Here is a 13102-nt window from a genome sequence, read left to right on the forward strand (position 1 = left end):
TTGTATAATGAGATATTACTTTATTACTTAAGTAAAATGTCTGAGTACTTCTTCAACCACTGATATACATACAATGATATGGTTAAAATTTACTTTTAAGAGCAAAACTTTAATGTTAAAGTTCTTATTTTGCAGTGATAGTTGTGAATCTTGTGTGATTTCCAACCCTGCAGACTATAAAACGGGCCTGAGAGTCAGAGGTGAATATTGTGAGGTTCTCTTGACTGCTGCTGCTCACTTAATTAATGGCCCATCAGAGGGAGGGGCCGCCCCCGCCTCTGCCATACACACTGCAGAGAGCAGGTGACCTGCAGGTGACCTGCTCACAGGCAGCTGCCCTTCCCCCCACCTGCAGCGTGCAGTTGAATCTCAGAGCTGAACGAGAAGATACAGCAGAAGCTACCTTTTAAAAGGTTGGGCGACTCAACTAAAGAAAAGACTACTTTTAAACTGTTTCTGTGCAGGTAAGATTTTATGAACTCTTATTTTTAGCTTCCACACGTCAGTTAATGTGGTTTGTGCAAAATTATTTCGGCACATTTAGACTTTTTATTGCAGAATGGAGTTGCCAGTTGTAGTAAATTGTAACTACTAACTTAATCGTCGGGCAGTGACTTTTGTATAACTATGTGAACATATATTAGTTTTGAGTTTTATTAGTTTTTTTTAACAACATTGCAGTGAGCCCGTGCACGTTGTGTACGAGCACCACCGAGCCCGATTTAAAGCCGACACTTTTTTAATACGTGGGTCGTTATAACTGACGTTGTCTACTACAATTCAGAGTTGTTTGAACTACAGAAATCTGTTTAGAATGATCTTAATGAATAATGCAACAAGAGTGAAGCATGTAAACTGCGTTGTTTGTTTGAATGGATCGCAAATGGATCCGAATGAAGAAATGTAAAAAAACTCATTTCTCTGTGAGGGCTTCTCCCTCAGGCTTGGAGAAGTAACAAAAGTGAGCATTGAAGGCTGACTATCGTCTTTTCTGCAGCCTGCTTCATGTGTCTGTTCATTGTCCAATTCCCCGCTTTATTTGCTGCCATATGCGAGCAGCAGCTGCACTTAGGCGGTTACACACTGTCTGCGTGGCGTGGCGTGTCAGCTGCGTGGCGTGTCCGTTTATATTTCAGCTCCCATGTTAACAGGTTAGAGCTTACACACCGCCGGGTGACACTGCTCAGATCTTGGCTCGAGCCGTGCATGCTAGAAAATAGAACCGACGCCTATTTTTCACGTGAGGCGCCAGGGGTGTTGGAAGCGTTTCAGGCCAAATAGAATAGGAAAGATGTTTGTATGTCATTTAGACACTAATGCATATTAATAAATGACATGTTGATGTTTGAAAAGCCTCTAGGTTTTGATTTAAATGCATATATATATATATATATATATATATATATATATATATATATATATATATATATATATATATGTAAAAAAAATCGATTTTCTAATATTGAACCTGTTAATACAGAACAAAATATTCTGTAGTTTATTTTGCCGTCAATAATCACATCAGTATATATTTGTGTTTAACATGGTATTTCATCCTATCAATGGGAAACATCCATGTGTCCAGACAAGGCCAGCAGCAGCAGCAGCGCCGCGTCAGACACGTTCTGTTGTGAAAAAGCGTGAAAACGCCACGCAGGCGCCACGCTCCGCCGGACACATGGGTGTTTTCCATAAACATAAATATATTCTGATCCGATTACAGCAAAGACAACGTCTGCAGTATTGACGGCAAAAAAGGCTACAGAATTCTTCGTTCTGTATTAACAGATGCAATATTAGAAAATATATATTTTTTTTTAAATTACATTTATATATTTGCATTTATATCAAAACCTAGAGGCTTTCAATCATCATGTCATTTATTAATATGTATTTGTGTCTAAATTACATAAAACATATTTTCCTATTCTATGTTGCTGGAATGCTTCCAACACGCTTGCGTGAAAAATAGGCGCTTGGTTCTATTTCTAGCATGCTGCTTGAGCCGCGAGCTCAAGCCACACCGAGATGTGCGCCTCACGCAGGCAGTGTGTAAGCTCTAACTTGTTAACGTGGGAGCCGAAATATAAATGGACACGCCACGCAGCTGTCAAGCTCACGCAACACATCCAGTGTGTAACCGGCCTTAATGCACTCGACAAAGCCGACACATATGTTGTCACTGTCCACAACTTGTTCAAAACCGTTCCATACCTCTGACTTTCCTCCAAACTTGCTCAAAGTTAATTTTCCTGTCTTTCTTTGGACTAAATATAGGTAAAATTTCTGATTATGGCATAGCTTTCTCCCCACCCAGTTAGGCTAATAAAGTAATGATTAAAAACACACAAATGCTTGATCAAGGGCCCGGACGGCCTTAGGATAGTTATGGAAAATAACGCCCACAATGTTTTTACGTGCTAAAACATGCTATAGTCGTTAATATCTTAATGAGATTTTGGGGATGTCACTGATATTTGTGGGGAGTGTAATGCAACTATTGTGGCAGCAAAGTTTAGTCTCAATTGTAAAATACTTGAGTTCAAATGTAGTTGTAAGACACTACAGCAGAGAGGTACACTTTAGAAACTACACTGCAGTTAATGCTTAACAGTCTGTTTTTATTTTGAATCCAAAGTAGCTGTAGCTGTGCTCTCATGGCTTGTTTGTAAAGTTTTCAATCTTCTTTTTTTTTAGGTCCAGAAGTTGATGGCTGTGAGAAAAACACAGGTATGTGCATTTATAAAATCTTTATTCTATCCTGATGTAGACTTTTCGATAGAACAGTTGGTAATAGTTTAATTCAATGTTAAAAGACTCTGGAATCGTAGATTAGGGTTAGGCTGCTCATTCTGTACTCACAGACGTATGAATGAAGGCAGTTAATATTTTAATTTGTGGGTATTTGTGATATTATAAATGTGGTACATAAAGTAAAAGTATAGAAATAAAAGATTAATATGCACAAATATGCACTGAGAATGGTTTTCTTATCTAATTGTAGCACATTGAATTGCAATATACTTAAGTTTCTTAGCCCTATTATTATTTACGCTAGTATTACTATTTTCTGGAAAACCCTCAGCACCCATCACCACTTATATACAACATCATAAATGACTGTAATGTCCAAGTAACCCTAACACTGGATCACAAAACTGCAAGGTGAAAGGATCAATGTCATGTCTTCTCTGGAGATTTTCAGATACATTATGGTGGGGATTTGTGAAAATGTCAGCTCAAGTTTTAAAACAATAGAGGTCATAAGTCAATTTCATGGTAATATTTGAGGGGATAGTTTTATGGCACTTATTCGTACAGCCAAATGAATTCAATTATAGAGCAGTTTCACTGTGCTAGATGAATTAATACTAAATAAAAATAGCAGGCTTATTATATTTTTATGTAGCTTATTTACAGTTCTGAAAACCCATTGTTTAAGTGTTGATGGTGTTTAGTGAGGTTTGTCTTCTGACTGTGGTTGAAGGAAGTTAGTCGTACACTCGTAGCTAATGTTTTGGCATGATATTTTCTTACGTCTTCTGACTGTGTCTAGGGCTGGGACGGTTACCGCATTACCGCGGTTGCGTGACGCCTACCGCGGGTCTGAGCTCGTCACCGTCATCACCGCAAAAACAAACATTGGCCTGCACGTTAGGGGTGGGAATCCCCAGAGGCCTCACGATACGATATCCTCACGATACTTGTGTCACGATACGATATTATTAAACATACTGCAATATTCTGTGATATATTGCAATTTATGACCTTTTTTCCAACTTCAGATTTTTCCCAATTTTAAATTATGTCCCCAAAAGGAAACTTTGTCAACGTTTTATCTAAAAAGATAAATTTCTCTGTTTGTTCATCTCACTTCAATTTTATTGCTGCAAAATGAGAAAGTCAAGCTGACAAACCGACCAACACATTTATCATAAAAGATCGATACTTGGCGTCTCTGTATTGATACAGTATTGCCATGGAAAATATTGCGATACTATACTGTATCGATGTTTTTTTTTTTCCCGACCCCTACTGCACATTGTGTCTAATGACATGGATTGTATCTGATAACATTGTGTGTTACATGGATTCAAGGTTTTCTAAACAAAAGTTATCATCAAAAGATGGAGAAAATCCGACCTTTCACGAAGTTGCGGAGTACAATGTTCCATACCATGTATTATGGTATGAAAGGTAAAGCCATTTCTCCATTCTGAGCTGAGGTAGAGACGTTGAATTTCAGCCTGCATGCACGTTTTCGTAGCCTAAAACAGAGCGGCTTATATCGGTAGAGAGAGCAAACTGCCGAGTGACCGAGTCGCCCTCTGGGCTCTCTGTCTGCTCAGCTGCTAGACGGGCTGCACTCGGGCTGCAACATGTAAGTTAAAAGCCAATGTTTTTTTTTTTTTTGGGTAACTCCATTCACTTTACCGGCAGTATTGACAACAGATAAAGCCACCGTGTCTTGTGAAGCACTAGCTTGTTGTTTTATTGTTCACTTTTAACTCACTTTATATCATCTTTCCTCTCTTTTCCTCACAGCGGTACTCTACTCTCTGTTACCGCTTGCTCTCCTTGTGCGACCACACAGGCACTGACTTAAGGCACCCTGCCATTCTCGCTCTAACTTGGCGCTACTCTTGTAATGGGGTATACCGCTAACGCTGGAATTTCTTGTTTTTCAACCGCGGTGAAAAAATACATACCGCCCCAGCCCTAACTGTGACAAGCCTTTTTTCAACACGAGTAAAAAATCCTGATTTTAAACAAAAACAGTATGTGACATCTGCCTTTTCCAAACAAATACTTGGAAAAGGCAGAATTTTTTTTTCTCAAGTGTTAAATATGATTTCAGTGGTACAGTCCATTTTCAAGATAATGGTAGCATGGCTCTGTAAAGTTGGACTTGAAAGTGAATGTGATGTCTTTCTCATGATTATGCTTTTTACTTACAGTTGGACTGTGTCTTTGAGGAGTCAGGAAGTGATTCCTCTGGGTCTGAATTATGCAGCCACACCGGATTGGACCCAGATTACAAGCTACCTCTGAATGCATCATCATCCAGTGATGATGAAGATTTGAAAAGCCCAGGCAAAGCTAAGAAATTGTCCCGTAAAGAAGAGTTCAAAGGTACAGACACAAGTTCAAGTGAAGATGGAGATCCGCAAGTAGGCAAAATCACCATTGGGAAAAAAAAGAACACAAAAACGTATGCGAAAATACAAAATAAAGAACAAAAGAGGACCAAAAAAGATAAAGTGACTGTAACCGGGACTGTAAAAACTTGTACAAAAAGAGAAGACAACAAACGTGCACCATCAAAATTTCAGCTTGTTGTCAGTGCAGTAAACCGGCTTACCGAGTTTAGTCCATGCAAAAAGGAGTATGGGAAACTTTCAACAGCTGTTAAAATTGGATTCTGTCTTAAAGGAGCTGCAGAGGTACAGATTGGCCAGGCTCTTATGCATGATGATGATCAGGCAGAGAAGAAGGCAAAAAAGTTCTTGGAACCTTTGGAACGAAACTGGAGAAACAATGTTTCTGTCAGTGCTCACCAAACTATCCAAGAAAAGAGATGGAATAAAAGAGGACATCCCCTCACCAAAAATGTGATTGTGCTGAGGGATCATCTCAGGATGGTAGAAGACAAAGCAAGAGGGGAATTGAGGCAACAGCTGAGTTTAACAGCATACAAGACACTAAATGAGACCGTACTAGCACAGGTCATCGCCTTCAACAAGCGACGTGAAGGGGAAGCATCACGCTTGACACTTGAAGCCTACAAGAAAGGAAGCACAAATCCCATAAACGAGGCCATTTATGTAACCCTGTCACCACTGGAGAAAGAGCTGAGCAAGCGTTTAACTCTCATAGAAGTCACGGGAAAAAGGGGAGAAAGGTACCTGTTTTCTTGACCGACAAAATGAGGGAGTCCATAGACTTGTTGATTAAAAGGAGAGATGAAGCTGGTGTTCTTGCTGAAAATCCCTATCTCTTTGCAAGACCCGGTGTGATGACCTTTTACATACGAGGGTGTGACTGTCTGCAAAAATATGCAGAGAAAAGCGGAGCAGAAAACCCTGATCTCCTGAGGTCAACTAAATTAAGAAAACAGGTTGCCACACTCTGCCAACTGCTGGATCTGAGTGAACAAGAGCTAGAACAAGTTGCAAGGTTCATGGGGCATGACCTCAGAGTCCACCGTGACTTTTACAGACAGACAGACAAAACATTTCAAATTGCCAAGATAAGCAAGCTTCTATTTGCAATGGAACAAAGGCGCCTCCACCTTCAAGGGAAAGAACCTTGATACAATTGATCCTTCTGTCTGTGGTATGTATGCACGGTTACAGATATCATAATTAATAGAAACATTTTCAGGAAAACCACAGACTCATAGCTATACCTTATGTGCAGGTTACGTTCACTGCTACCATTAGTGTGTAACTTTCTGACTAATTGTCCGTTAGAACTAAATTTTTCAGTGATGTTTATATATGCAGTCAGTGTTTAAAAAGACCAAACAAAATTAGCAAAGTGTCACTGTGTTATATATTACTAAATGGATTTTTTTTTTTTTTTGTGAAAATGTTTGGAAAGCTTTGGTTTGTAACTTCTCTGGTTGTGGGATTGCATGGTATAGTGAAAAAAGTGTAAGGTTATCAGTTCAGACACATGAGTAGATCTAGAGTAGTATTTGTACAAACTCTTTTAATTAACATAAGTCGTACTAAGATTGTTGAATACTGAGCACTAATATCTGACCGTGGTTATCTTTCATAGGTAAATGTCCCACGTCGACTTCTGAGAGTGTCCCACAGAGAGAAAGGAAACAAGTTAACGAGGTGGATGAAGGTATGTTTTTAAAAGTAAAAAAGCGCAGTGCATTTTAAACCGGTTTATATTAGAGCTGCAATAATTGTTTATTTGTACTATTATTTCAATTAAACTAATTAATCTTTAATTTCCCTACCAACAATGGATTTGTTAGTTCTACCTATCTTAGTTCTACATTCTCAAATGTGAGAATTACTCTTTTATATAATTTTAAAATGAATATCTTTGTGTTATAATTCAAGTCTTTGACTATTTTCTGACAATAAGGGACAGATGAATCAATATTGAAAATAATTGTTGGTTGCAGCCGTAGTCTACACTCAGTATCCACCTTTATTACTTGCACCTGTACAATCTACAGCAGTCCAACACAACAGCCCTGCCCTAATTTATTTTTGACAGTCATAAATATGTCAATTCACATGCTTATTATTGAAATTATAATCAAAGGTGGTGTTGTAGTGGACTCCATTATATCAAAAAGGTGTTTCTATTTTTTGTCCTCCATATTTACATACATGAGGTGGTCAGAATGTTAGGAATACCTCTAAATGTAACTCAGTTCAGTACATTATCTCTAACTATGACCGCAGTGCTACACAGGATTGAATTAACACCTCCATGACAGTGTCAACAAAAACCGAATATTACAGGCATCATAATAGACTTTACAGGAAAGAACGGTTGAATTTGATTATATGTGTGTGTGTGTGTGTATAAACATTGACCTGAAAAGTGACACCAGTACATACCCACTGGTGTAAACTCACATGTCAATAATTTCTATCGCCTTGCAGATACAGCTAAATGCTTTTACTGGGTCTTTCTTTCATACACTGCATAGGATAAGGTGTCACTTTTAGCTTGCTCTTGTTTTTCAGATGGAGGTTCTGACTTCTTCTCCCCCAAAAGGAGACTGGAGCCCCTCAGTAAAGATGGGAGTTCAGGTGTAGATGGTGAGTTAAATGGTGTTAATTATGAAATTTATAAAAACTCCTGCGTTTTGACAAATTATAGTATGATAGTAATGAACCCTGAATATCCATTATACCTGAGATTTCACTAACTAACGGGTGCCAATGTTTGTCTGTTACTGTTGTAGATCAGAGTCCAGGAAAAAGCCTGGTGCTGAGGCCCTCACAGAAGAAGAAAAGATGTAAAAAGTCCAAGACAGTGGAAGCAATGGGTAAGTGCTTTAAAATGCTTTTACTGGGTCCTTCTTTCATACACTGCATAGGATAAGGTGTCACTTTTAGCTTGCTCTTGTTTTTCAGATGGAGATTCTGACCTCTTCTCCCCAAAAGGAGACTGGAGCCCCTCAGTGAGGATGGGAGTACAGGTGTAGATGGTGAGTTAAATGGTGTTAATTATGAAATTTACAAAAACTCCTGCGTTTTGACAAATTATAGTATGATAGTAATGAACCCTGAATATCCATTATACCTGAGATTTCACTAACTAACGGGTGCCAATGTTTGTCTGTTACTGTTGTAGATCAGAGTCCAGGAAAAAGCCTGGTGCTGAGGCCCTCACAGAAGAAGAAAAGATGTAAAAAGTCCAAAACAGTGGAAGCAATGGGTAAGTGCTTTAAAACTGGACAAAAAAAGGTGTATATACAGTCCAGACAACAAGTATTTGGACAGTTGGACTTTTTGTGTTCTTCGACACAAATAAAGTGCTAAGTCTCAGTTTTTATTTAAATAGGTTTGCATCAATATAAAGAACTGTGTGCGAGACGTAGCCCTTGTAACACATAATGACCAAAGGTTCGAGGTCCAAAAGTAATTGGACCGATGAACATCAAGTCTAACAAATTCATCATATTTAATATTTGTAGTCAATGACTGTCTGAAGTCTTCAACCCATAGACATCAGCAGACTACAGGTTATGGTCATGAAGTCGTATCTTGATCATTGACAATGAAACGTGTACGCTTTCATCCTGGGGAGCATTCTGAACTTGCTGTAGTCATAAAGGGGGTTTTCATAACCATATGAATGATTTTCCAGTCAATAAAAGATGTTTGCCCCGTGTACCAGCTTGTAACCCTACTCTAAATAAACCTGAAATAAGCATTTTATTGTACTATCCATTTTTCTATTTAAAATTGAACAAAATTGTATATATGTCCAAATACTTACAGTCTAGACTTAACTTCAAAGCTCCGATTAGATGCTTTCTGTGACAGTTTGCAAGCTGTGCATGAGCAGAGTCAATGAATCTACACTGAGATGTACAGTATGTATTTAAGGTTACACAATCTACATTGTCTTTTCTGTCATTTTTAGTGCCACCCATAGTAAAGGTGAAGAGACCATGGAGTGAAGCAGAGAGGAGTGCGGTAAACAAACACATGGCAAAGTTTATTGCTGAGCGCCCGTTCCAGGTAAAGAACACTGCATGTGATGCATAAAAGAGGAGGAAGCCTGATCATGGAAGGATGTAAAGAACTTTGTGTACAACACAAATGTCACATTAAACCGGAGGAGTGCTACAAGTCAGCTTCACTTTTGACAATCTTTATTGTGCAATGTAATGTTATGTTCTAGTTGATGTCTGCTGCAGTTCTTTTGATGCTTTGTGCAGTAGTGTTCAAGTGGTGTTTCAAAACCTAGAAATAAGGGTTGGGCATCGTTTGGATATTAATGATTCTGATTCCGATTCCGATTCTTTCTTCTGATTCCGGTTCTCATCGATTCTCGATTCCAATTCTTTGAGGGGTGGAGTTGAAACGGGTCACATGCTTATTTCACAAATGCAGAGGCAGAGGAAAGTTGTTTTTTTAACAGGGCTTTTTCAATGTAAAATAAAGCCACACTAGAGCACTACTTACTGTGCTCCATGGCTGCAACACAAGCGCCTGGCCGCTACGGAAACCAGAACTTGCATGTGTTAAATTTGGAACCCATGATCAGATTTGAAACCAAATCCTCCAAACAATTCCAATAAACGATGGAATCGTAATTTTTGAAACGATTCCAAGTAGGAATCTGTTCTCGATGCCCAACCCTAGAAATAAGGCACATTTGCAAGTAACATTTATTTTAATAATCTCTTAATTGCACTAATATTTTCTTAATAGTTTTTATAAAATGTCAGAACATTTTGAAAAAAAACTAAAACAAAGCGTAATGTCTTCAGGTTTATTTTTTTCAAATGAAAGTTGTGACAAGTTTATCACAAGGGAAAAATAAAGCAGCACATTCTCAAATTTGATGTTACTGTAACTGAAATAAATGTTCTGATAACTAAAAGTTAACACTTAAGTTTTTTATTGCTTTAATTTAGTTCACAAATACATCTGTGCTTTTGTGCAGTAGTCTAATCAATGGTCACATCATTAATTGTATATTGTGTGTGTATATATAGTGTATATTCTGCTTCTGTATATGAACCTCAAACTGCAACTCTTCAGAGACTCTCCAATTAATATATTATTACATTATATGTCAGTTATAAAACCTAAAATGGTAGCAAAGAATAACTGCAAGCAAAAGAAAAAAGGTAGTTAAAATAGTCTAGCCAGAACTGAACCCAATAGCGCCCCCTAGAAATGGTCCTCACTTCAATGGTACAATGACTGTTCTTATACTTGGTTTTAAAAATAATCTGAGGTGGAAAACTGGGTCAGGGAGACATCTAGTGTTTAAATATAGCATTAGTTTGTCTGTAAGTGTAGCAGAAAGGGTGGTCCTCACTTCAATAGCAAATATACCCGGTCCTCACTCTTAAGCCCATACAAGAATTTGTGTGTGTGTGTGTGTGTGTGTGTGTGTGTGTGTGTGTGTGTGTGTTTTTGCCTCAGCCTGGCGTACAGTCTATGGGGGCTGTTTGCTTTACAGTGTGATCTCTTTGCTTGATCCAGTCATAGAGAGTTTGATTTAGCATGGCCTAAAAACTAAGCCACCCCCCCCTGTTTTTAATGGTGGTTTACAGTTGATGTTCGGAATGATATGTGGTAGCCCACCAATGCTAGCTTGTAAAGCACTTTTTTTTTTTTTTTTTTTTCAAGGGCCCAGGTCTACATCTGAGTTGCTTTTGTGATCTTTGTGCGCCACAAAAATGTTAAACAATGAAAGTAAGGTGTGCATTTTACACATTATGTAAGAATCCAGAGTAATCCAGATGTTAATTGTGTCAATCCAGTTGTGGCCCTACTGGTCTGTTTGGTATTTATGCATATTTCATACATTACATCTTTCCAAAGTTTGTTTGTTTCCTCGTTAATGCTTTTAAACCCCTTCTCTCTCTCTCTCTCTCTCTCTCTCTCTCTCTCTCTCTCTCTCTCTCTCTCTCAATTTTAATTCCATTGCTCAATCTGCCATAAATGAAATATAAACAAATCCCAAATGATCAGTGTAGGGTTGGAGCAAATGACTCCCTGTGGTCAAATGATGCCAGTTCATCACGCTTACAACTTATTTCCGCATTTATACAATTGAAACGGGAAAATACGTGACATACCCTAACTATAAACATAACAGCGCAAGACGGAGTAATCCCGCAGGATTTATTTCTTTGCTCGTTCCCTTTTATATTTGATGTCTTTTCACTGTTTTACCATATGGTTTTGATTCCTTTGGTGCCAAAAGCTCATTAGTTTTTTTTGTTTTTTTTGTCTCTATTGCTAGTGTGAAAGCTCATTGTCCTGGTGTTTTTCCGTGATGGTAGTGAATCTCTGGTGGCTATAGGGCTGCGTATCAAACATCAGGATCTTCTTTGTACAGTCCAAAATGTGCCTGTAGCTCGATGACCGAGAACTGTTACAAACTGGTCCGATTTGTAATCTTCTTTACTTATTCTTTGATCAGATTGCTCTCGATTTTCAATCACAATTTTGCAAATGTTAGTTTTATTCAGTTAATGGTCTTGCACTGCTGCGTGTACTTGAACAAAATTAATCATTTGAACACTTTGTTCAAAACACTTTGTTCAAAAAAAAGAGGGTTTATACGTTTACGTTATGTAGTAATACGTTTAATATATCTGAGGTAGCAATGTCACTCTGCAGTGAACATATAAAATGCATCACTTCCTGTCTGCCATCTGTCCTAAACATCAACCAAGTGTTTAGTTTAGAACATCCTCCAGTAATGTAAATGATGTGAATGATTATTCAGTATCTGGGTCTTTCTTTTTCTTCTTTGTTGGTCTCGTTTCCAAGAGCATTTTTGAACAGACAGTCAGACAGTAGTAATTGAGAAAGCATGACTCTCTTTTTTTTTTTTATTCTCTCATAGGATTATGTTAATTCCACTTGGTTTGGAGTGTGCTGTGACTGGAAGTTAAACTATTTAACTTTGCCCTTGTGTATAGGTGAACTACCATTGAGATACATGCCTGTCTTCTTTTTCCTCTCACTATTTCACACACTTCTGGTTCATCTTTCTCACTGTTATTTATTTATTTTTTATCTCAGTATGTCTATATCTCTATTTTTCCCCCTTTACCTATTTCTGTTATCTCCATTCTGTTACCTGTCACCTACTGAACTCTCTACCTCTCTCTCAGCATGTTCGGACAGTCAGTCAGCCATTCGGTAGTAATGGGGAAAGCATGGAGTTCCCAGCAGAGTGACTCATGGCTCTAGCGAACAGGGGTCGTGTGTGTGTGTGTGTGTGTGTGTGTGTGTGTGTGTGTGTGTGTGTGTGTGTGTGTGTGTGTGTGTGTGTGTGTGTGTGTGTGTGTGTGTGTGTGTGTGTGTGTGTGTGTGTGTGTGAGAGTGTCTGTGTGTGTGGGTGTGTGGGTGGGTGGAATTTGGTGGTAGGGGGCGGGTTTTTTATGTTGTTTGTGTGTGCGTTTGTGTGTGTGCGTGCGCGCCCCCTACCATGTTTGTGTAACTTTGGCGTATAGGGTGTTTCCTTCCTGCTGAACACATGGTGAAAGCTCGTTGCCGGCTGTGTTAGAGGTCATTTGTCGGTGATAGCCAAACGTACATTAACACACATAAACACACTTCTATCCAGTATGAAGAAAACATCTTTGGCTGAATGTTAGAATGGGAAAGAAAGGTGATCTAAGCAACTTTGAGCGTGGCGTGGTTGTTGGTGCCAGACGGGCTGCTCTGAGTATTTCACAATCTGCTCAGTTACTGGGATTCTCACCCACAACCATTTCTAGGGTTTAAAAACAATGGTCTGAAAAAGGAAAAACATCCAGTATGCTGCAGTCCTTGGGGGACGGAAATGCCTTCTTGATGCTAGAGGTCAGAGGAGAATGGGCCGACTGATTCCAGCTGATAGAAGATGAACTTTGACTCAA

The 13102-nt window shown here is 38.7% G+C and overlaps 2 protein-coding genes across 2 annotated transcripts in view; both read left to right on the forward strand.

Moving 5' to 3' along the window:
- Positions 1–13102, forward strand: part of il11ra (interleukin 11 receptor subunit alpha) — an 84781-nt gene that overhangs the window by 25077 nt on the left and 46602 nt on the right. The window lies entirely within an intron of this gene.
- Positions 423–8185, forward strand: LOC114571311 (uncharacterized). The gene is made up of 9 exons (XM_028602199.1): positions 423–464; positions 2698–2730; positions 4959–5902; positions 6007–6149; positions 6283–6336; positions 6787–6858; positions 7722–7796; positions 7943–8026; positions 8115–8185. The coding sequence occupies exons 2-9, from the start codon at positions 2710–2712 to the stop codon at positions 8183–8185; spliced, it is 1464 nt and encodes a 487-aa protein (XP_028458000.1). The 5' UTR covers positions 423–464; positions 2698–2709.

Source organism: Perca flavescens, chromosome 16 (assembly GCF_004354835.1).
Source record: "Perca flavescens isolate YP-PL-M2 chromosome 16, PFLA_1.0, whole genome shotgun sequence".
In the NCBI taxonomy this organism is placed as follows: Eukaryota; Metazoa; Chordata; class Actinopteri; order Perciformes; family Percidae; genus Perca; species Perca flavescens.